Source organism: Pristis pectinata, chromosome 13 (assembly GCF_009764475.1).
Source record: "Pristis pectinata isolate sPriPec2 chromosome 13, sPriPec2.1.pri, whole genome shotgun sequence".
NCBI classification, from domain to species: Eukaryota; Metazoa; Chordata; class Chondrichthyes; order Rhinopristiformes; family Pristidae; genus Pristis; species Pristis pectinata.
Window position 1 is genome coordinate 19,973,589 of NC_067417.1, and position 25,473 is coordinate 19,999,061.

A 25,473-nucleotide genomic window follows, 5' to 3' on the forward strand; every position below is an offset into this window, starting at 1 on the left:
GTTCTATTTGCTTTCCTGGAATCCCCTTGTACAATTAAGCTAAAGTAACAATTAAACTGAGTTTGGCATCAACACAAGGTGGATGAGTGCACATCAATGCAGAAGTGGCAGTATCATGAAGTCCATTATTCACACCGAAGCCTGGGATACAGGACCCTCAGCAGCATACTTATTTGCTGTTTCGAGTTTGAATGTTGTGCAGGATAACTATTTGCTTTTAAACTGTTTTTAGCTTTTTAATGCAAATTTACAGGCCTTTCATTATTCCTTTATATTGTCATTGATGTACTGAGGTGTGAGTAGTTACCATTCATTTTTTAGTTTGTCTTTTCAAAGTGATTAGTATTTTCTTGTTAAGCTGGACTCCAGCAGAGGTAGTAAGCAACTGAGCTGGTTGGCATCCGATCTGTTGTCGGGCATTTCCCAATGCAGACCTGATCAATAAAACCTATGCAGCAACATACTGCTGTGAATGTGACACTACCTTCCCTCCTTCTCTGCACACTTGGTTGACATTATGATTCAGCTGAAATTAAGAACTTTAGGGAAATGGGGAGCTTGATCTCTGAATCCTGCCACCCAATGGTGCTTGTTTTCAGAGCTCCAGAGAATGACCCTGTATGCAAGTGAGCAATGCTGGAGTGCATCTCTTGCACAAATGCATTTGTTCCAGACATGAGGAACTTCAATTATAAAGGTAGACCAGAGCTTTTGGGATCTCTGCCTTGGAACAAGAAATGGTAGAAATGTATAAGATCTCAACTATTTTAATCGGATAGATAGGAGCTCTTCCCATTAGTGGAGGGGTCAAGGACATATTTAAAATGACTGACAAAGATCCAGGGTGGTGCAAGGAAACATGTCATTTGCAGACATTGTGGTGCATGCAAGTTCATTTGTGGTTTCAATGGGAATTTGATATTGAAGGTTGCAAACGTTGGGGAAACAGAGCAATGAAATTAACAGGATTGGTCTGCAAAGAGCTGGTACAGAACTTGATGGACTGAATGTTCGTATCCAGCACTGTAATGACTCTGCAAGTCTATGAAATGCACCACCTTTCGCAGAATGGAAGGTATGCTGAAATTGTGCGAAACTGAAGTCAGGTGAAGTTTTACCTGCACCTTTACTACAGCTGATCTCAAGTTGGACCCTGCGGCCATGGTAGAGCAGTGACCACAGTATTGGCACTTTAAGTTATTAAGGCACAGCCCATTTCAATATGATGTGTTTCTTCTCAGAATCAAATTCGTAGTTTGTTTAATTGTATCTGACTTTCAGATCAAAAGAAGATTCAGATTTACTCGCACGTAGTGTCTATTGACCTATCTCTCTTAACCCAATGAGTTTTCTCAGAAGAACAGCTGTGAATCCGTATAACTTCCTTGTACCTACGATTTAATCTACAGGGAACATCTTGTGTAAAACATTTGTGAACCTATGGCACAACTCCCCATTCACCAGCCCCTGTGATAAATTACTTCATAAAGCACAACACCACCCCAACTCCCACCAACACCACAACCCCCCCCCCCATGCTCTACCCCTCGTGATGTACTTTTCAAACCATGGAGCGCCCCACCACCTCCTTTGTGTAATGTAATGCTTGCTGCATTCTAGTCTCTGGCTAGCTGTGCTCTGCAGACCTGATAGCATGTACATAAAGCTGATGGAAGAGGCAATCAAAAGCTGCACTGTAAAATACCTGCAGAGAGAGAGAGAGGGTGTGTGTGTGAGAGAGAGAGGGAGGGAGAGATGCAAAATAGTTTTAATTGGGACAATTTTGGGCCATCCAGTCACTGTATGGCTCCTCTGACAAAACAATCTGATCATGTTTACACAGGTTACATTATCTCTGATGGGGTTGTTGCAGCTGCTGTTAAGTTCTTCAAAAGTTATGCCAAGGAACCTCAAGAATACTTACTTTCTTTTCTCACCGAACAGCTGGGGAACTTAATGAGCAAAAAATCTCAATCAGCTAACCTGACCTGACCTGACCTGACCTGACTTTGCATATTGTCTTTAATAAGGACTTACATTAAGCATTGAAGAAACTGTTCATTCTTTGGGAAGTGGAGGATTGTCATTGTTCTGGGGCCCCCAGTCACTGCTGTTTGTGATTAAGTTGATGTGTAAAGTTTTGCTGTTTGCTGGATTCGGCCCCTTCACAGCATTGGCACAAAGTGCTCATTCACATTTAGATTAGTCTAACAGCTCCAGGGGTCAGTCTAAGGTCAGACTTAGTAATGATGTAAGGAGAGGCATGTCTGGGATTCTTATTTTGAACTGAAACATGTACCAGGAACTATTGAGAAAGATGCACCAGCAAGTAAAAGAGTCCAGAGCTGTGGGTACAATCTTTCTGCTTGATGCCTTAATGGACTGTGGTCGTTTTGTTTAAAGTAACCTTTTCCTTCATGTCCTGCTTTATATGGTCTTGTTTACTAGGCCCAATGCAGCAGATTAGTGTTGTTGAGGTATTGTATTTTTTTAAAAGAGGGAGGTTGCTGGGATGGTAGATTGCATTCAAGCAGAATGCACAGTTTTTGCAAGAAAATGTAGATGTGTTACAGCAGTAGGGAGATGTGTAGAGATGGAGAGGTGCACAAGATCAAAAAAAAATCCTGGACTATGCATGAAAGAATCACAGCATGGAAGCCAGCACTCATTGTCTCTGAGCGCACTCCTGCCAGCGGTGCATGTCGTTTCTCATTTTATTACAATAAAAAGGCGCAAGGATTGTCACTTCAATAACCACGATGCAATTTTTTAAATATAATTTTTTTAAAAAAAATTAGGAGATTACCCTTACCTTGAAACTACAATTAACTGCTAGTTAAAATCCACAAGTGGAGAAACGCCTTTTTAATGAATAGTTAATGGTTTGTTTCTTTTCGCAAAGAGATCTTAGTTATTCTTGTCACAGTGTAATGAAATTGAACTGACTGACGGCAACTCGGGCCTCCAGGAATAATATCCCGTTTGTGGCTGAAGCACAGATATTTTACAGGCATGAGCGAAAGATGAAATGCGGATGCCAACCGACCTTTGCCCTTCCTGAGTTACTTCATACAGTATTAGCTTTTGATGGTATTGGTATGTGAGGTACCTCAGCTTTCTTTGCAAACCTGATTTATTTTTTTGCATCCTTTGATCTTTGTTATTTTTTTAAGTCCTGGGATTAAAAAAAATTGTTTTTTTTTAAAAAACTGCCACAAAGTAGATTACATCGGTAAGAAAAGTCTTATTAAAAATCAGTGTAGCACAGCAGGATAAGAGGTGGTAAAATATCTTTTCATATGATGGATTCCATCAGGAGGTAGATATCCAAGTCGCCGCAGGGACTGCCTATTGGAATCCTACACTTGAACTGAGATTTTAATATGATTAATTGATGTGGTCCAAAATGGTGCATGCAGAAAGCATTATAAGATTCTCTTTTTAAATCAGTTTGTTTTATTGTATCATGCCTGGTATCCAGACACCATGGTGAGGTATATTATTACCATGTGCACAGGTTAGTGGGGGTGGTGGGGGTTGTCTCAGGGAACAGGTTGACTTTAAGCGTCTGCTTGCTTACAGTGACACCTATAGGTCAAATATGGAAACAGGCAGACTCACAAACAATTGTATCCTGATGAACTGTGCTTCCAAATTGAAAATCTTGAAGTATTCAGCATGATTTGGGCATATTTTATATCATCCCCTTCTTCTGAGCATACTGTGTCTTTCTTAAGTGGCCTTAAATGTGACTCTGCCAGTAGACCAGCATACAATACAAATGAAAATGATGGTAAATTGACTATTTTGGATACAAGTCAATTAGGTTCTCCTTGCAGTCCTCCCAGTAATGTTCTGAGTACGTATGTTCAGCTTGGAACCCTTTGTAGATGTGAGACATCCCATTCTGTGCTTTGTCTAGCTCATTGCTCTGTTTAGAAGCACACACTTCATTAACATTTTTCCTCTTCCCTCAGAAGAAAACAACGAAGATGTGGAAGGGCTTAATGAGTCCCGCAGGAAGCAGAAGATTCTACCAAAGACAAAGACAGTGGGAGTGAGAAGGAACCCAGCAAAGAAACAGGTAGAGCAATACATGCTGCTTATTGTTCCACCTAAATGTTTCCAGACTACTAATAGGAAGAGATTGTTGAGAGCATTTTACAAGGAGTGGCTCCACATTTCCAAATTATGTCGATATATTTCCACAGCTAAGGTAACAGCCAATTTTTGTTGCTTATTTTGCTTTCTTATAAGTAATTAGTCCCATGCAAGGCTGTGAGAGATTCAAAACAAAGGTAAGATTGTCAGTCCACCAAAATGATGTGCATTTGATTTGAATAGACACAACTCGATCCAACTTTTCAGACTTGATTTATTGTGATTCTATAAGTCAAGACAGACACAGGCTGAGGTACGCGTGCACATGACTGAAATAACACAAGTCTACACTCCAAGTTGAAATAACCTAGATCTAAAACTTTTTGGATTGCATGCTGCCCAATGCATTCAGTCTCGTCATTTTGCCAGGGTATTCGTAATGCGTGGAAGTCACCTCTTATATGGCCAGATGACAATGTGGCATTTTACCCTTAAGCTGTTATTTGGTTCTTTGTATGCTGTAGAATGAGTTATGACTTGAAGACCTAACTGACGCGATTAGGCATGGAAGGTCACAGACTGGCCATCTGTAAGTTCTGTTAGAATTATGCTTTAACTTGACAATTATTTCAGGGCATTATTCTTAATGAAGTATTGGGAGCAAAGATATTTGTGTCCCCTCAGAACTTCCCTTATGTTTCCCCATAGATAAGATTGGACACAAGAACACAATTAAACCCAAAAGTCCCGAGTGATAAAGGCAAACTGAATGTTATTTTATAATTACTTGCACCTTGATGCATAATTCTGCTCAGGAGATTGGCAGGATCACATGGAAACTAAGAAAGATTTTTGGTCCAGTTATAGCATAATGATCACAGGCACAATATTGTCAGAAAATTATCTAGAGTAACAGATTCTTTAAAATGATCATCTGTGAAACATTTAAATATTCATTGTTTGAAACGTATGTAGAGAAACTTAAGAGACTTCCTTAAAAAAGAGTGTCATACCTGCATAGTCAATGCAATCTAAAGTAGTCTTAGTGAAACAAAATCTGTGTTCAAAATGAATGGCTTCAAATCAAAAGAACATTATTGAAGGAGTTTGGGATTTCACACAGAGGCAGTTTCTGTTAATATTGCCAATCAATTTAAAAAATAATTTATCTGAAATTGGTCTAAAATATTAGCCTGGCATTCTCGGTAATATGGCTGCTTACTTCAACACCACGCTTCTATTAAATTTCCACTTGTGTCTGGCCTCATTTTGTTATACAAAAAATTATTCTTTGATAACACAATTTCCATAATAACTAGTTTTTCATACAAAATGCTTTGTGATTGCACAGTAATTCTTTTAGATGAAAATTGCTTTATCAGACCATAAAAATGAATAAAACCTCATTAAAATGACGCATTACTTTAATGAAACTACTTATGAAGTTTTAGGGCATTTAAAGATTAGTTAGAATTATAAAACTAAACAATACTAATTGTGATAGTCTTTTCATCTGCATTTTATTTTTCATAAAGTGAGCCGTAAGAGTTACACTTTGGCATCTCTCTTCAAGTTGAATTTCACAAAGGTTGCTGTATTTTACTCAATTTGTTACATACTTGTGATTTTTAACCTTCTGTGTGCAAAATTTACCATGTGCCATATATTTGCATGAATCCAACTCTGCTACTCATGAATAATGTATGTGTTCTTCAATACCATGTAACCAGCAGCTTCTTGGTATGATGCCACTCTGTATACCATAAATTGTCATATAAGACATTCCTTTGTTAGCTGTTGGTGAAGAATCCTTAAATAGTGCCAATTTGCAATTTGATTGGTTGAGAAGATTTACTATGCATGTATATAAGCTAGAACATGAAACAACGATGTAACAAGACAAAAATCCCAAAAGTTTACATTATAGCCTGCACGCTCCTGATAAGGGTATTTAAATATGGCTACAAATTCCTGAAGCCTTCTACGATGGCTTGGTATGAAAGCATCCATTATGTGTTCCAAAGCCAGTGGTAGTACATGTAAGAGGATGAAGAATGCACGTTATCAGCCACAATAATCTCTGATTTTCACAACCTGAGACCAGCGATGCATTGTACTTTTAGCTGATCAATTGTAATTTTACATGATTATTTTTCTTTACCAGTATTGCTACCATATCCTGTAGACTCTCATAGGTTCACACTTTGCAGTCAAAGATCACTTGTCACGCACCTGCACATGGTAAAGTCATGGTTTTCATCTTTAAGAGCAAATCCCTGTAGAATTAAGAGGAGCCCAAAGTTTCTTCACATAACTTTTCAAATTGCAAGATGTGCAATCAAACAAAACTCTCTTAAATCCTCCCCATGTTGGAATGTGACTTTACTAGCATTTGACAGAGCAGAGAGACTAGGGACACCGTCACAGACATAGGGATAAGTTTCTCATGTCTCCATGCCAGTTGATTTAAGATTTACTCAGCATTGGAGATCAGAACTGCTCTACTAGTTTTCAGTGAACTACAATCTAACTTCCAATACTGATAGTACAAACATTACATAAAACCTTATGAGCCTTGAATAAGATATAATTCAGTCACAAGTTGCAAGTCTTGTATAAATGTTTTGCTTTTCAACTTAATATAATTACGAATCTGAAAATTGTGCACTGAGATCTGACACTGAAAACAGGTTTACAGCAAGTCACTGGTCTATAAAACACCAAACAGCTCATCTGCTACTGCATTTACAGAGTTGCTGCTCTGGCTTCAGGCCAAAAGGACAGATTTATTTTTTTTCTGATACTAGTACTGGTAAATTTGAACTTAGATTTTTAGAAGTTAGCTGGCTGGTTCGATCCTTAATAAGAGCCTATGCATTTTTGAAACAGAGAATTCACCAGTTAGAGCTTCAGAAGTCTCCATTATCAACCGAGGAACCTGCCTACATTATTAAAATTAATTTAAGGAGTAATGATTTTATATATAATGTTAAGATATTCATTGAGGCAAATATTGAATAATTCCCACTGACTAAAGGTAATTATCATGTCTCACTGTTATCCTTGTCTATCTGACACGAAGAATAAAAGAAGGTCCACATAACTTTCTTTGCAGAGAAGTGATTCAAAACCAGATGTCGTCAACTTCTATGTCATAGACAATGTTTAAGAGATGTAAATGGGCCCAGTTATAGTTGTAAAAAAAGAAGTATGATAAATATTTCACTTTTTACTAATGGAAGGGACATGGAGTGTGCCATTTTGGTGCATTGGATTAATTATTTCTAACTATAAATGTGATTCTTCATACCTACTGTGTAGAAAAAGGGAGATCATCAATAATGTGATTGCTGTTGTGTTAGAATGTGTGTAGATGAAGATACTGTACTTTCCTGGTCAGCAATTGGGTGGAATTCACCAATAGTCTACAAATAATCATAAAAGATGGCAAGTGTTTCATCATCTAGTGATTCTGAATATCAGATTGGAGCATAATGGTATGAGAGATGAAGTAGATTGGCAATGGTAAGCAACACCTTTGAAGGCAGTTTGCTGATGCATTTTCTTGGCTAAGGATGAGGAAATGTAATGCTAGTTTGGGCAAAATAATGCAGGCTCTTCAGGTTAATATTTAAAAATAGTGTTGGATGGTTGTTACCACATTTAATGTTTAAAAGAAATTGCTACCAAAGGCTGGAAATGTGAATGAACAACATGAAAAATGAAAGGTAATACTAAAGCTAGGAAGTAACACCATCAAACCCATTGATTACTTGGCTAATAAAAGAGGGTTTCTGAGAGCAAACACTCTCAGAAAGTGTCTAATCATTGCTGTGCCCTATTCTTCTCCACGAGTTCCTGTACTAAAAATAAAATATTTATGAAACCATGGCCTAAAGGTTGGAGTTGCTCACCTAACGTTGTGCGATTAGTGAAATGGACCGTTTCTGATTTGAGTTGGAGAGAGAGGAAGGGAGCAATAGCTATTAAAGATGGTATTAATGGACTGCAAGCAAAGAAAAGTTGTCATGGAAGTGTGTTTATGGTGTATAGTGCTGGCAGGCATGATTTCGATAGGCTTTGACATGTTTAACATAAATGTATACAGCAGGGCTCCTGCATTCATGAATAATTCCTTCAGGCCCCATGCCTCCCTAATTACTGAAATTGAAAAAATAGGTCATGCGCATCTTTACTTGAACAGCAGTATTTTTTCCTTCTCTGAGTGCTTGATGTGCAGAATACATCTGTGATACAATGAGCTGGCTGGACAAACAGCTGAAAGGGCAGAGAGAATGTAAGGTGAACAAAAAATGGTGGAGAAAAGTTTCTTTTATATTAATCAGTTCAGAGCTTTACATTTTTTTAATCTCTAAAGAAGAAAGGAATAAGGGATCCAGTTTTAATTGTCAGGCAAGCATAAAAAAGGAAGACACTGCAAGACTATTAATTTCTAATACATCTGCCTGAGAATATTTTGCTAGTTTATTAATTTTTACTGTGAGAGACTCTAGAGTACTATATAGGAACAAAAAAATGACTGTTTCACATTTAAAAATATATATTGCATTATTTATTTAAATACTTATAATAGAATTTCAAGTACCCAGCTTCCTTATTATGGCTTTAACTAGGTTTTGTTCTACACTCCTTAATTATCAGATCTATACATTATCAATAATTTACTTTCAAAGGATCTCCCATCTAAATTGAATTTTTAACTTTATTCTCAGCCACTGATGGCACAAAGAATGCACAAGCCAAGCCAGTATCTTAATAGCCAAGAGTATCATTAAATCTTTGCCAATATGCCAGCAAATAGTATGTGAAGCTGGACTGCTGTTTGCAATATGAATATGCAGCACAACGCAGAAATATAAGATCAAATTAATATAAACCGAGACCTGTTTATTGTGGCATTTTTAGACTCCTATCCCTTCTCCCTTCTGTCTCTTGCTCTACACTTTAGCTTGGGAGAGCAAAAACATCAAATCTGTGGATTTTTCCAAAGATGTCATGAATCACCATTGATTAGGCCCCTTGTCCCATGCAGTCTCTTTCACCAGTCAGATTTTTCCTTCCTCTCTGTGATGACATAGCCAAGGCCAGCAAATAGGAAGAAACCTTTAGTGCAAAAACCAGCTGAGACTGGAATCTGAAATTGGGTCCCTTTGTTAAGAATCAGGACCCCTTGGGTTGCAGCTACCAAGACACAAACTCACCTCTTGAAAACATCCCTGCTGTCAGTTTTTTAAATATAAATTGACAAGTTAACTGTTAAGCTGAGACATTTGGAGGGAGATGCAATGTAGGTATGATTTTTGAATCCTATTCACTGGTGCCTGTTTAATGACCAACCTAGACTGCAAAATCAGAAGTAACGAGTATTAAAGCTGTCTAATATACCATAGCCTTCACATTCAATTAAATCACTCAAGGGTAATTTTTTCCACAGAGCCATAAATAAAGATGGAAGATGATTTCCGCAGCAAAAATTAACCTAATTGATGATACCTAAAATCTTTTGAGAGGCAGAGAATTGTGAAGGAAAATGTCATAAGGGTTAGATTGTTTGAGTTTTTAACATCAGTGCCGTACATCAGTGAGAGGTCTGCCGTCTTTATAAATGATGTAGAATGCTTGGAGCATGGTAGGGTGGAATATTTCCATTCTGGATAAATAATAAACTTTAGACACTTCAGACAATTTAATCCAAGAATGCATTATGTCTTAATAAGAATGTACCTGATTGACATTTTTTCTGTGAACCTCTGGCTTCAGACAACATTGCCTGAATTCCCAGCACTCTCCCATTCTTTTCAGTCTGGTTGATAATGCCCCAGAAACAAATGAAGCCAAAGCAAGCTTTTATTATATAGATATCTCTTTTATTGGTCAAATCTGGTATTCTGAATTGGTTTTGATGGCAGGAATTTCATCTTCATATTTCACATTATAATGTCACTCATAAAGATATTCTGACTGATTAATATTCATTTTTGCCATATATTGAAATTGATTTATTTGAACTGCAACCAAAATACCAGTAATTCAATAGGTAACAAATGATTGATGAAATTCTGTCTGAAAATATTACATAAAAAATGCATCATTCTTGATGTAATTTAAAAAACATAGCTTTATACAGAGTAAAATCAAATCAACCAAAATGCTTATGCTAGATAACTATGAGGACACTATAGACACATAGATCATGTATGTTAGAAATTACACTAGGCATAAGTTACCACTTAGTCAGTCTTCTAGGAAAGGGCAATAGAGAAAGGAATCTCATTGGTATGAAAAATAGAGACTTCTTGGCTCAATAGCCCTGTAATCTGGACCCTGACCACCTCTAATACATTCGCTACAGAAAAGTTCCAGTTGAGAAGGACAATGAGCCCATTTCCAACTTACCCCAAAGTTTAAATACTGCCTGTTGATGGATATGCCATCAACATTGATATTCAGGGTCATAAAATAATCTAGAATCTGATCCAATTCATGTCTATCATGTGAGTAAATTGCAAGGTCCTTTAATAGTAGGAATAGGAGAAACAATACAAAACGTGGGTTGTGTAATTCCTGCAAACTACTGATGAAGCACAGGAGGGCCTTAATATTTTTAGGCCTGCACTTCATTCTGCAAAGTATTCCTATCAAACCTGCCCTCAGCACTGTCATTTAAAAAAATCCCTCAACTGAAGTATTTCAGTTTCTTCTTGATTGGTAATTAAATGGAACTTGAGATAAATGCAGGAGATGGGTTTGCAATATGAAAGTGTACTTAGGAAACCAGGCAGCTTTTTTTTATTCCTGCATTGGATTGTGCCACACACCACAAAATACAATTTTAGTGTTCCGTTTCATAGGAAAAATTCTTCAACCTTCTATGAGGCATTCGATTTTCCCTGAGTTCTTCTGTAGCACTTGTGATGAATGAATATCAGAATATGATTTACATTCTTTTCTGTTAACTGCTTTTTGGTCTCACCTTTAAACAAAAATCCTTTTGCTCCACATACCCTTATTCTGTGATGTACAGCATCTGTTTCATCCCAAGCAAATAGGTTATCCCTGGATGCATTTATCCATGTTATTACCTTCTAAACCATAAGGATAGCAGTACGAAATTTATACTTATAGTGTGCAAATATCTCTTTCAACTTTCAATTTTCCCATATCCTGAACTAGACTACGAGAATGTAATATCTGCATAACTGCAGTCACTCAAGCAACTGCATCAAGTAACATCTGATAGCATAACAAGCTTCATTTATGATACTCTCTACATAAGCACTTAATCCACAAGAGTAACCAGCAGCACATTTAAGTGGTACAGACTGGTGCACTGTATAATGAAACAGGTTACATCCAGGTAACCTTACATAGCTCTCTGCAGAATTTGTTTAAACGGGAGGGACAATGTATGGCATTGGTCTCTTTCCTCCCTCACCTTCAAACAAAAATGAGATCTAGCAGAGAGCTGCCAAAAATCATATCCATGACATGACCTACACTGATGCCGTAGAGGTATGAGGTGAGAGCGCACACAAGCCTGGCCAACCAAATTTCAGTTTTGTGGTAGCCTTTCTGTCATCACACAAGCTGCCTCCTTTTGGAGAAGTCAGTTCTTTTTGCCATTATTGAAAGTAACTTGAACTATTTTTAGCTGAAAATTGTTGCCAAGGCCAGTAAACAAATGAATTATATCTGGCATCTCCACAGTGATAACAGCAGTCAGTGATTAAAAGGTTAAAGTGTTGCACAGCAGTGAATTTTTATTATTAATAAGTGAGAGAAAGGCAGGCAAATTTATAGCCGCAAAAGTTTATTAGTTTACGGTATTGTATTATAGGCACACGATGCTGAAAACACGGGACTTACGGAAAATGGCATGAATTAATAATTACCTAATTGGCTCTTAGATTTTTTTTCACTGGGAGATGGAAGTTTATGTGATGTCCGTGTCAAAAGTACTTTAGCTGACTGATGTAGATGCAAAAGAGAGAAAAATAACCCCACACTCCTGGGGTGGTGGTTCTGGGTAGGTTTTCTGTGTGGCTTTGGTATAATGTATGGTGCTACAGCAGATTGTTGTATGTGTGGGTAATGTCAGGTCTGCAATGTAATCATTTTTGACGCCTGATCTTTGATTGAGACTGACACTTTAATGTCTGGAGCTGTGCAAGAGGTCAGATGTGGTTAACCTGGCTTTCTAACCTCCCTATACTTGCAAAAGCAATGTCATTTAATCAGCCTAAATTTAACTCTTTATGATCTGAGGACCGGTAAGAAGATGGCTTTTTGAAGTGTCAGCTTCAATCCTTGTGGCGCAAGCAATAAAATAAAAGAATGAGATCTATTTCAAGAACATTGTGAAGGGGACGATAGCCAATCCACTGACCCATGTAGTACCTTAAATAGGAATACTTGCTTCAGTGTGATTGCCAGAAGATGTAGAAAGAACATGCCTACTGCACCTTCCCTAGTTTGCATGCCATATTCAAAGCTCAGTGGCACAATGAAGCTGGTAATCCTAATGGTATTTATCACAAGAGAAACAAAGGACTGCAGGTGCTGGAATCGAGATGAAAAACACGATGATGCTGGAGGAACTCAGCAGGCCAGGCAGCATCCGTGGAGAAAAGCAGGCGGTCAATGTTTTGGGTCAGGACCCTTCTTCAGGACTGAAGATAGGAAAAGGGGAAGCCCAATATATAGGAGGGGAATGCAGAGCAGTGATAGGTGGACAAAAGAGGGGAGGTGGGGTGGTTACAAGGTGGTGATAGGTAGATGCAGGTAAGAGATAGTGATGGGCAGGTGTGGGGGAGGAGGGGAGAGCAGATCCACCGTGGGGGGGGGGGAGGAGGGGGGTGGGGGGTAGGTCAAAAGTAAGGAGGTAAAAAGGGGTAGAAAAAGAGAGAGAGGCTAGGAAAGGGAAGAAAGGAAGAGGCATGGTTGGGTGTGGGAGGGGGGGAGGGTGGTGGTGGTTAAGCAGTGTGGCATTAGGCTGCAAGGTTCCAAGATGGTAAATGAGGTGCTGTTCCTCCAGTTTGCGCTTGGAATTCTCCTGGCAGTGGAGGAGGCCGAGGACTGATGTATATTTATTACAGAATAGTTAAACTGAGAACGAAACTCATGCAAATGCTCGAGAATATACCGTCCATTATGCCAGTTTTTAAGAGTTCAAGCAACCTGCCAGATGCATGTCCATGCAAAAACAAATAAATTGACCAACACACATATTGATTTATATTTCGTCAAGCTCTCTGGCATACTTTCTGCTTACTCCTAATTTTTTGAAAGTTTTGCTGTTTATTTCGTCATGAAAGTTAACTGTCGGAAGCACTTATTTGTGCTGTCATTGTAAAGCTGTACAAGAGAGCAATAGCATTGCAGAGTAAATTAAAAGTGCTGCAGTGCAATTGATAAACACCACGTTTAAAAAAAACAATAGGTTAGTTTGATTTACTAGCTTGAAATATAGGTTCAGTAAGCTAACAGAAAAAAGGTATGTTCTCTTGGCCTTAAAGGTTTTTCCATTGCTGCCATTAACTTCCAGTTTGGCAGACACGAAGGATTGTAAACTCTTCCACAGCTTCAGTGCTGACCTTGCTGTGTCAGCTGGTAGGAGATAGACATCATTTTAAAGGCAGACACATGTGCCTAGGACCCACTAAAAAAAGGCACATATGGAATACTTGGCCAGCAGGTTTGGAAAATTAGCTTAAATCAGGACTTAAAGAAAAGCATCCATCTGAGGTGTGAGGGCTCCCATCCGAGGGCATCTTAGCCGAGAACACCATATGGATGTGGTAAATTAAAATATAACTTTAAATTTAAACACAGTGCCTCTGAGTTTTGCTCTCCAATGAAAGACTGTAGCACTTTAGTGGAGATAGACAGTTTTACTTGCCGCCGCATTCCAGCAGCATATGTTTCCTTGACACTAAATTTCTGCAGTAACTGTTGTCCTTTTTGACCTGTTCAAGCCACATCTGGTACTCAGGCCTCTGCTCTCATTTATTATTTATTCACTCAAATGACAATCACTCAAGGAACTGAGAAAAAAGGAGTATGATTTGAAAGGATATGAGTGAAAAATTGCATTGTGTTTGTGGATTTTATTCAGTAAGTCTGAAGTAGATCCAGAGTATACAGTAGTATTTAGATGATGACATTTATTTTCCTGGCAGGATAAAATTCAGAGGCTTCTGATGTATGACTGTCTCAACACATGTTCAATCTGGGCCCCCTCCATCACTTGAAATATCCAGATGTCATACATTATTTTTATTAGGTGCAAATGGATAATTATCGTTAAGCAGAAGCGGATTTTCAGAGAAAGAAAAAATGCCATTTCAGTTGTCCCTCTCATCTTGAAAGAAGGGGCTTGTCATAGTCTTGCCCATCTGTGAGCAGTCATCAGGATACCCATATCGGGAGGTTATGGGTCAGTTCCTGCTTTGAGGAAAGAGGCTCTGGAAAAAGTGATAGGTTGTTGTGTACTCCAAGGATTTATTTTATTTAGTTTAGAATATTTAAGGTTTACTGTAATTCTTTAATATTTTAATAATATTGCTAAATAGTCTTCAATCAATTAACTGTTCTTAAAAATTGTTGCTGAAGGAGGTTATCATTAACTCAATTATTTTAATTTTAAGCTTAAAACTGCCATCCCTTCATCTGTTGCTTACCTGATACAATTAAGCAAAAATATGGAACTGTCAAAAATGAAGTTTTCTTAAGTGATCCACTCCTAAACTCTTGTTAATTGCTGTTCCATCACTTTGCTTGGTATAGATGAACTGCCTAGCTCTGACTTCATTCCAACCACAACAACATGCCAGATGTAATCAACTCATCTTGATCTTCCCATAATTATTCACAATTAGTTTGTAATATTTTGGCTATTTTGAAGGTTTGAAAACCATGTTGCTATTTTTTACACTGAGTCATGTAATGTGCATTTCCTATGACACAATTATTCCCAATGTTACTTCCCGTCACACTTTCATAACTCTGTTCATAACACCACTATTGTTAGGCAATACCATGTCCCATGACTCACCAAGACCCACATCATGCGAGGAGTTTACAGATGATGTACAAGTACCACAGGTATGGGAATGAACATGGGTAGACAAGATCAAATGTAATCTCCAGGTGTTAGAGAGTTACAGGCCAAAGATAATTGAACCAAGGTGTGCCAGTGTAATTCCGTCATTTTCAAGTCATAAATTTTTTTTTTATTTTTATATTTCCATTGTTTCTATATTTCCATTATATTAGTAATGGAAAATGCCAATGTAAATGTGTCATGCTGCAATTAATTCTCCTACCACTGGTGGCGTTTCTGTGGACGGGGTAATAATATCACATTGGTAGTTTCCATTATAAACATCAACAAAGGAATTTATAATGGAAAGTGTTGACAGAAGTGGTTAGTGATACAGGACCCTTTTTATTTTTATATATATATATGTGTGTGTGTGTGGGGGGGGGGATATATATACACACACACACCTAATTTATTTATTTATTTGTGTGTTTATTTATTTATTTGTATTTGTCTTCCTATAAATGGAAATTTAGAGAATGCAGTCTTCCTCTTGTCACTCTTTGTACTGTTTCTCTGGTTCTGCTTTGCCCTTCCTTTCGCATGTGATTCTGTCAACAGTTTTTGCTCCTCTCTCGTGTTTTGGCTTTGAGTTAAAGGATGAACTGGCCTGGTCTGCTGGTGTACCAGCTGTCAGTTGTGGGGCTTGTGGGGGAAAACGTGTTCAGCAGCTTCATTCCTGTTCTAATCGATTGAGCTTTGCATTGGTATTGATATTGGTTTATTATTGTCACTTGTACCGAGGTACAGTGAAAAACTTGTCTTGCAAACCCATCGTACAGGTCAATTCATTACACAGTGCAGTTACATTGAGTTAGTACAGAGTGCATAGATGCAGTACAGGTAAAAACAATAACAGTACAGAACAAAGTGTCACAGCTACAGAGAAAGTGCAGTGCAATAAGGTGCAAGGTCACAACAAGGTAGATCATAAGGTCATAGTCCATTCATTGTATAAGGGAACCGTTCAATAGTCTTATCACAATGGGGTAGAAGCTGTCCTTAAGTCTGGTGGTACGTGCCCTCAGGGACCTGTATCTTCTACCCAATGGAAGAGGAGAGAAGAGAGAATGTCCCGGGTGGGACGGATCTTTGATTATGCTGGCTGCTTCACCAAGACAATGAAAGATAAAGACAGAGTCCAAGGAGGGGAGACTGGTGTCCGTGATGCGCTGGGCTGTGTCCACAACTCTCTGCAGCTTCTTGTGGTCCTGGGCAGAGCAGTTGCTGTACCAAGCCGTGATACATCAGGTAGGATGCTTTCTGTGGTGCATCTGTAAAAGTTGGTGAGAGTCAAAGGGGACAAACCAAATCTCTTTAGCCTCCTGAGGAAGTAGAGGCACTGGTGAGCTTTCTTGGCTGTGGCATCTATGTGACTTGACCAGGACAGGCTGTTGGTGATGTTCACTCCCAGGAACTTGAAGCTCTCAACCCTCTTGACCTCAGCACCATTGATGTAGACAGGTGCATGTACACCGCCCCCTCTCCTGAAGTCAATGACCAGCTCTTTTGTTGACATTGAGGGAAAAGTTGTTTTCATGACACCCATTGTTTCACCTCAACATTCCTATGCTCCCCTCATCTTTGTATTGTACACACGCATCTTTTTGGCTATTACCACATTTTCATGTCACTACCACTCCTTCATGTGCCTCACCTCACTCAGCACTGTCCATCTGCTCTCCCACCAACCCACTTCCTTGAGAGGGTGAATTTTAGTTCAAAGGCCCCTCCAACCTCTAACAATTTCCCTTGCCTCCTCCAGTACGACCTGTTGCCTCTGAGTGGTTTTGACTACAGTGAAAAAACATATTAGAATGAGGAAAGAAACTGCAAAACTGCTGTTCTATTTGTATCTCTCTGTCCTTCCCATAGCTATTGAAAGCTAGTATTCGTCTCAGATATGAACAGTAGCATTGGTCTTTTCCAGCTGCCACCCAAAACAGGCAAAGCAAATAGCTTCAAATTTCAACTTTTTTTCTTCCAACATAAAGCTCACTTCACATGAAGAAAGATAGGTTCTTTCTTCCACTCACACCCTATGTCTAGCCCATGTTTATTTATCTCTGCCACCATACTGAAGTACACGGAGCATAAAAAAGGTACAAATGCACAATCAGAATGCTGTCATTTTTTTCTTCCTCTCATGAGCACAGCCTCTTTACAAAATAAATTTCCTTTTATTCTGGCAATGCTGTTGCCATATGTCTCCCAGTTCTGCTTGAAATAATTTTGAAAAACCTTTGAATTGAAAATACCAGGAGCTAAAGGAAATTATTCCTCAGTACAGATAAGTGAATAGACTGATATATCCCGGGAAATTGGATATGCCAATTGTTCTGCCAATCTAAATTTAATTTGCAGCACCACAGCACCAAAACAATATTTTTGGGAGAGCTATAAACTCCAAATAGGCATTGTTAATTTTCCATTTTTGACTCTTGTTAAAAGTGTATGCTCAGCACCCATATAGAAAGCAGCCATTGTCTTTATGTTAATCTCAATGCCAGTCTTCAAGCAGAACCTAATAATGTTTCTAAGTTTTTATCCATGCCTTTATATGAATCATTTACCAGAGCAACATTATTCTCAAAGCCAAAACAGTACCATTTAAACCCACCACCATATGAATAAAATCTGAAGCCTTCCTTGTCCAAAGTACATCCATGCCAATATTGAACAAAATGGGATCCAGGGTTACCATGTTTTACTCCCTTTGCATTGGAATTGGTTCAGTTCTCAGATTTTCCCATGATCCAAGTGCCCAGTAGTCAATTTCAAATACAAATCTCTAATTAGGGAAATAAAATAATGATTCACCCCCAAATAACACAGATTTACTGTTAATTTTATGGCTGACAGAATGGACCAGCAAAGGGTCTTTAACCTGAAATTTTAACTCTGTTACTCTTTCCACAGATGCTGCCCAACCTGAGTGTTTCCAGTATTTTCTGTTTTTAATTTCAGATTTCCAGGATCTTCAGTTTTTTTTTATGTTAGTGGACACATTTTATTGTTGTAGTAAAATATGTAATATTTTGACTTATACACTTCAGTTAAAAATTCTTACTTTGGAATGTGGAAGTTTCAATCATAGAGCAAAATAATCCTGACATGAAACGGTTTAGAATGCATTAAGAAACAAAGAATTCTATGGCTTTAGACTATGCAGCAGGGATGATGAGTTTATGTGGATTTTTTCCATTCTAAGTGTGGGCATAGGGATTTATGATAGATGAAGCTGGTGCATACCATTCAATTTTCAGGTAATTCCACTTCTAGAGCATTTCAAGCCTTAAATTGGTATTCACCAGACAGACAATCATCTGAAGCACCTCTTAGTCCAGCTTTTTATTTATTAGTTTCTCTTGAAAATTATCCAAAGTCAGAAGTATATATCAACATCAAAACTGATAGCTTAGATGTTTTATTCCTTCTGGATTTCATCTGTTCATGAGGTTATTCTCACAATTGTCATTTGCCAAAATTTTCCTCTTTTGTTCAAATAATTAGTCTGTTTCTGATCATCTCCAACCAGCATCTTTACAGTTGCAGGTGATCCCAATCTACCTTTCACTAGTTTCATTCAACATAAATTTGAAAATAGGTGCATCAAAAATCTGGCCAGGAAGTGGGTGCTGGTGCAGATCTAAGAGTATCACTGAGGAAATAGTCTTTACTGATTGCTGAAAGGAGAGGGGAGGGGAAGATGTGTTTGGTGATAGCATTACATTTAAGGTGGAGGACATTACAGAGGATGAGCCATTGAATGTAGAGGCTGGTAGGATGGAAGGTGAGAAGATGAGGAATCCTATCTTTGCTGTGGGTGGAATGAGAGGGAGTGACCTTGTGATGCCTGACAGCTGACTTTCATCCCATATAAATTAACAGTTTCCAGAAAAGCTCAATGAATAGTGATCAGGAGCCAGAACTTTTGTTGAAATTCCTCCGCTGTGTCATTGGTTACCAATCAGGAGCATTAACTCGCTAGTGTTCCTTTTGCCCGCATCCCAGTCAGAGATAGGAATCCGAACCGTCACTCTTCTTCCATCACTATTTCCCCCAGGTCCTTACTTGCAGACCTGGAGTAATAATCCTTTCAAAATCTCTCATTTTGATTGAGAGAATGAATCCTGGCTATTGTTCTCTCTCTCCTAGTCATGGGTAGAGATTAAAGTTAGAATCTAGTTTGCAATCCTCTTGGATGATCTGGGAACCTCAAGGAGTTGTAGATTGATCTCTCTTGTACTGCTGCTGGCAAATTAGCAGAAATGTAGAGCTTGCCCTTGTGCTTTGCACCTTTTTACTTTCTTTGCCTGCTCATGGGTGGCCTTTTAGAAGGCCTTATATTTATTGCATACACAAAGCAGACAGTCATTCACCAAGGACCCATCCATTATAAAATAAATGCAGTAAAGTGTCTGCCAGAGTCACAAGATCAAAGATGCAGGACCACCTTCAAATAGATGCAACTGAAATTGTTATCACCACCATGACAATGGAAGTTTGTAAGAGAACATGCCATCAATGGGATTTTAAAAGTCAGGGTGTGGCTGTGTCACCAATCAGGTTTTGTTTATAAAAACACAGTGGAAAGAAGTTCTCTAGCCAGGCAAGAAGTCTTTAATACTTGCTTGGGAATAACTTCAATTGCTCTCTTTATACAGGATCCTTTGTAGATTAATATGTTGGTATCAGACCAAAGCAAGAAAATAATGTTTAAAGACTGTCTGTTGCATTCTCTGGCCTTTTCAGCTTCTTCAGTACAGAATGAAAACCATGCTCGTCAATCATCTGGCCTTTAGCCATCTCCTCTGCTGGCTGCCACTTTTTGGCTACAGGAATATCACCTGCAACTAGCTGTTGCTGAATGTATCAGACCAGTAGAAAATAAGTTAATTCGGATTGCAGATGGATTAGCACTCAATGCTTGGATACAAATGTCATTATGTTTAGATTCAAGTTTTATTAAATTCAGTAAAAGTCTTGATTGTAGGCAGCTTCTGCTTTCTTTATAATAAAGATGCCTGGATTCAGGTGATTTGGTGAGGTGGCAGATAGTTTCAGTGTGAAACTGGGGACTCAGATGTAAACAAACAAAACTAGGAAGATCTGAGGAGTGGAATCCTCTCACACAGAAGATGAAAGCCAAGTTGCTGAATATACTTAAGGAACTACATAGATTTCTATATGTACCAGGCATCAAGGAGTATGGGGAGATAGCAGGAAGATGATATTGAGATAGAGGATCAGCCATCATCATATTGAATTGCGAAGCAGGCTTTAAGGGCTGAATAACCTATTTTCAATACTTTTCAAAAGAAAATCTCTATATGCTTATCTCTTTATCATACAGATACTCACTCTGATATAGAGAATGGTTTATTCGTTTCTGTATTCAGCATGTCTATGATATCCCTGAACCTTATTAAGGAATTTAGCTATTTTTCAGTGGCAAAATTTGGCAGAATTAATAATAGAATCCTAACAGGTACACCACATGTAACCACTTAAAATAAAATTTGATTCCAGAGAGTAGTATAGAGTAATTTTCTTACCAGTCTCCCTACATATCTTGTAGGATTCATGTAAGCAATTAAATTATTAAATGTTAAAAAATGTTCTTTCTCATATACATTTAATGCCATATTAACTGTTATGTCTAGATTACAATTTCCTCCAGTATCACAGGGCTCATTATACTCTCAGCAATTATTCAGCAACTACCTGTGTTGAGGCCTTGTCATTGGGAGGCATTGCTAAAATAGATATTTCTTCCTTTCAATTAATGTTTTCCAGCCTGGGTTTTTATTTTACCAGAGTATGGCTCCAGAAAGCCAGACTTTCAGCCATTTGCAGTTTACATCTATCCACTTTACTGACCATTTAACCAATTCTGACGCCATAGTTGCATATCAGACTGATAGATTTGATGGTACTACATCAGTGAAGACTCACATATTTGTGATCTGTTTTAATATTCTTATATCAAATAATTTAACAGATCCAGGCATAACTGCGCAACTGTGTTTTGAGGGCTACTGGTAGTTCTGTTTTATTTTGGCCAGCCCAAAGGAGCTAAGGTTGAAAAGTAGCAGCCACAACTTATATGTGGCTGCTACTTTTTTAATGTGCGATACACTCCCATTCCTGGTTAAATTTATGTACTCACCATATGCAAGTTTATTGCGAAAAAAATGGGCTGAAGTTTCTTTAATGTTAAAGTTGTGTTTTTTTTGGTTTGTTTTTCAGTAGTCCATATTCTGACTGCCCTAGTGTGCCTGTTGCACAATACAAAGCAGCTGTGTTTGCATTGCACCCTCACACTTATCACATAACTGAGCTTTTTGGACCCATAATTTGTTGATGATGCCTTTGGCACTCTTGGACAACTGCCAGCTTCTTTCCATTTGTATTGTGTGGGCTGTGTTGCTGTAAGACAGGGTGTTAAAGATGCCATTTACAATCTGCTAATTGGAACAAAAGAATACGTTAACATATGCCACAGACATCACCATATAATATATCTCTAATTATTTTATATTTACTTAACATCAGAATTGCTGAGTCTAAATTATGCCTGTATGAATGTATGAAGCAGTATTGTGTAGATGATAATTAACAGTGATGGAAATTAATGTGTGAAATCTAGTCTGGTGAGGGGGGTTGGGAAGCAAGCATATTGTGAACCAATTTATACTTCATTCGTTCAGAGCATTGCAAACATGCTGTTATATGGTGAAAAACTGGGCTCCATGCTTTTGGAGCTGCAAATTGGTGCCTGCAGCACAAGTGTGCATTTCTGAATTGCATTGGATGCAATATTGGTGAGTATGGAAATGCACTCAATGAACATCAGTTGAGTAGGTCTGGAAAGTAGCTGGGTAATGATGACAATCATTGTGCCACACTTGTACTAACTGCCAGCAACGTACTATCTGTAACTGCTGAAAGTACGTTCTGTAGCAGAAAGGGCCCCCAGGGCCCTATTTAAAGAGATTATCCATGACTAACAGGTCAGTTGCTGTTTGAATTCTTCTAGCTGTTGCTTTGATTCTGCAAGCACATGGTGCTTTCTATAGCTTTTTCACATTGGAAATAACTGCAAGAGGTTTTGTGACAGGCACTGATGGATTTTAAGCTGATTCCCACAGTGCTGCATTGGTACACCTTAATCATGACCAGCAGAATGAGCAGAGGGCACCCATACCAGGACAAGCAACTAGAAGAGAATAGAGGAGGAAGGGGAGAAGGTCATGTCTATCTTTGGTGATCATTGACCAGCTCTCTACCTGGACATTAGTTGGCAACAATGGGTGTGAATTTTGCATTTCAATAAAAAAAATCCTCATTGAAGTCCCAAACCCAAAGCAGGACAAGAACTGCATAGAAAGTGGGGGTAATAATCGACTGTGACTTTATGATCTAGGGTTCTTCCGTGCTGCAGAGGAGTTTTCTTTACAAAATCTTTTTGCAATATTTCGCAGTTTAATGTACAGTATTGTGTAAGGGAGCCTACTAAGATTTTCAATTAAAAAAGGTAGCTAATTATATTCCATTCTCTCTTGCCAGAAACCTGCAAACAGAGAGAGCATGCAACTTGGTTAGGACATTGGTCTTCACTTTGCAGCAGAATGCTATTATCTGCATGTACATTGCTTAGTGAACATCACATGAAACTGCAAGGGACTCCATTCCCTCTATATCCAAATGTTGTATGAATTATTTAGGTCTTGCTCTCCTGGCAGCAGTTGGCATGCTTTTGTATACCAACTTCAGCTGGCAAATGAATGGCAAGGGCTGCACACTGAAAAATTGACTGGTAAGTCTGGTGTGTAGCCATCTTAGACCTATGTATAATCAATGGGAGCCGTGCTTCCATACAGAAGCTGACTGAACAAGTCATTCATTAGTGTGCTAAAACAACAGTTTCAGTTTCACAGTCTGGAGGAGCCCTGAATTGCTGGTAGAACAGATGTCAAGATACATGATGGTCTCTTGCATGTACTCACCCTCAGTATCAGAACAAGCCAGGTCTTGCTGTATGACAAGCATCTTCAGAACAGGAGCAAGAGGAGTAAGAGAAAGAAAAAGGCACCCCTTTTTCCCCAGACTGTTTATGCAAAACTCATCGGAGGACAATACCTGTAAGTGCTACACTAATTGTTCATTTACCAACAGTCCTGTGTTTCTGACCACTGCAAGTTTCACTTGATCACAAATGCAACTTTGAAAGCCACCAAAATAAAACATTCCAAACAAAGTTCATAAATGAAACTAATTTGGTATTCCTGTGAAAAGTCAACCAATCACGCTTGTGCATTCCCTTCGTACCTGTTTTCCATTTGCCTTTGCCTGCCCCGGAGCTCCTGCATTGTACTGCCCCTTTAGTTGTAACATTCATTGTGAAAAGGAGGACTGCAAAGAGCCTGGCAGGGTGAGCTCATTAGCCCCAGTTCTTGAAGAATCATAGCATCTCATCACATAATAACAGTATGTTGGATTGGCCGGCAAAAAGGCAACAGCCAAGCCACAGATGAAATAACATGGATGGGAGGAAAATTACTAAGTATGAAAAAAACAAAGATTAGTGCTCCGCTGAGCTACCAACGTTTCTCAAAGGTCACACCTATGCATGCTTGTAACGTAATGGATGACAGATGGCTAGATAACACTGAAACTGTATAAACCAATTTTACATATTATAATTCACAGCCGCAACATGACCTGACATAGGCAATTTATGCCTGCATCTCACCACATAGGTGATGATATTGGGCCCCAACTAAGGCCTGCAGGCAACTTGCATCACACTTAGCACTGGGTGTTGCAGAAATGATTATAATTAACCAGGCAGCAAAAAATGTTCTGATATCTACAGAGCAGTCAATAAGCATGAGTTAGCTGGTTATTACTATGTCTCAAGCACATACTTTTAGGGCTTTGCAATTTTGCCCCTATATTTCTTTAGTACACTGAAACCTCTGAACTGCATTCAATACATCACAATTTTGGTCAGCTCTTTATTTTTTCTAAGCAGAAATTGAGAAATAGAATATGTGTTTATTAAGGCCATTTCCTGATGTAAATATTTTTATACTGTTGTAGCAGCTCTTGGACATGAAAAAGGCTAATAAAAAAAATACTATGCGAAGGTCAAAGCAATCTGTTAGTTGGTGTGACTTTTACTGTACAGTTTGGTCTGGCCATATAGCAGCAGGAGTAAAGCTGCCCAATAAATCTCTGCAGTGGGTCAAAGAAACAGGCGGCATAAAAGCAGATTAACGTGATGGAAGATATAAATCAATTATGAGAATCAGAACAAGTTTGAAAACACAGAAAAAGATTTCAAAAGTGATTAGTTGCCTTGATCTTCATTTTCTCCTGACCACCAATCTCAATGCTGATAATGTTGATTTAACTTCTTTCTCATTTGAGATTCTATACAGTGAATCACATTTCACAAATGACTTTGGTTTTTACAAATATATATGATGAGAACTATTTGTATCCCATTCTGCATTCTTGACATGATTCCTTAAATCTCATTGTAAAGTTGCTGAGATACTTTTCCAAAATGCTTCAGAATATATGAGGCAGTCCATTTAAAAGTACATTTTTTCCAATGGATTTCTTAAAGTTACTTGGATTTAAAACCTGCATGATTACATGAGCCTATTTACAGAAGCATTTCCATTTTCCACTACTTACTAATTATTAACTAAACTTAATAGATGACCTTCTATCTCATCAGATGTTGTGTTTCCTTTCCAAAGTCTTGTTGGTTTTACTGTAGAAATCATTGCTCAGTAGTTTCCATAATCACTTATGAACTTGATTTTAACCATTGATCATGAATATTTTATATGGCTTAGTAACCAGAATAAAATCTCCAGCAACTGAATCTAGCCTTATGGTCCTTTCAAAAGGACGAAAAGTTTTAACGAGCTCTCCTTGTACGAGAAATTTATTTGAATGATTCTTTTTTAACCGCAATTAAACCTTAATTTTAACTTATCCCAACACATACTGAGAACCTTGAGATTGGTAGATTTGACCCAATATGTTTTAGAAAATTTATCCAGTGAATAGTTGAGTAAAACAAACCATAAATGTTTTACTTCACTGTCAACCCTCCTCTGAGCTTTCTGATCTCATCCAGGACCATTATAGTGCAATTGAAATTGGTATCAAAACAGTAAGTCATTGAGAACTTTCACTCCTAGAAACTACCCAGAGACCCTTCAAAG

At 38.3% G+C, this 25,473-nt stretch overlaps 1 protein-coding gene across 1 annotated transcript in view; it reads left to right on the forward strand.

The window, feature by feature from the left end:
* The window catches only part of zfhx3b (zinc finger homeobox 3b), a 375,747-nt gene that overhangs the window by 311,884 nt on the left and 38,390 nt on the right, over positions 1 to 25,473 (forward strand). Inside the window, exons 5-6 of the mRNA XM_052028144.1 lie at positions 3,978 to 4,084; positions 4,673 to 4,699. Coding sequence (XP_051884104.1) covers positions 3,978 to 4,084; positions 4,673 to 4,699 — 134 coding nt within the window. The remainder of the gene's footprint in view (positions 1 to 3,977; positions 4,085 to 4,672; positions 4,700 to 25,473) is intronic.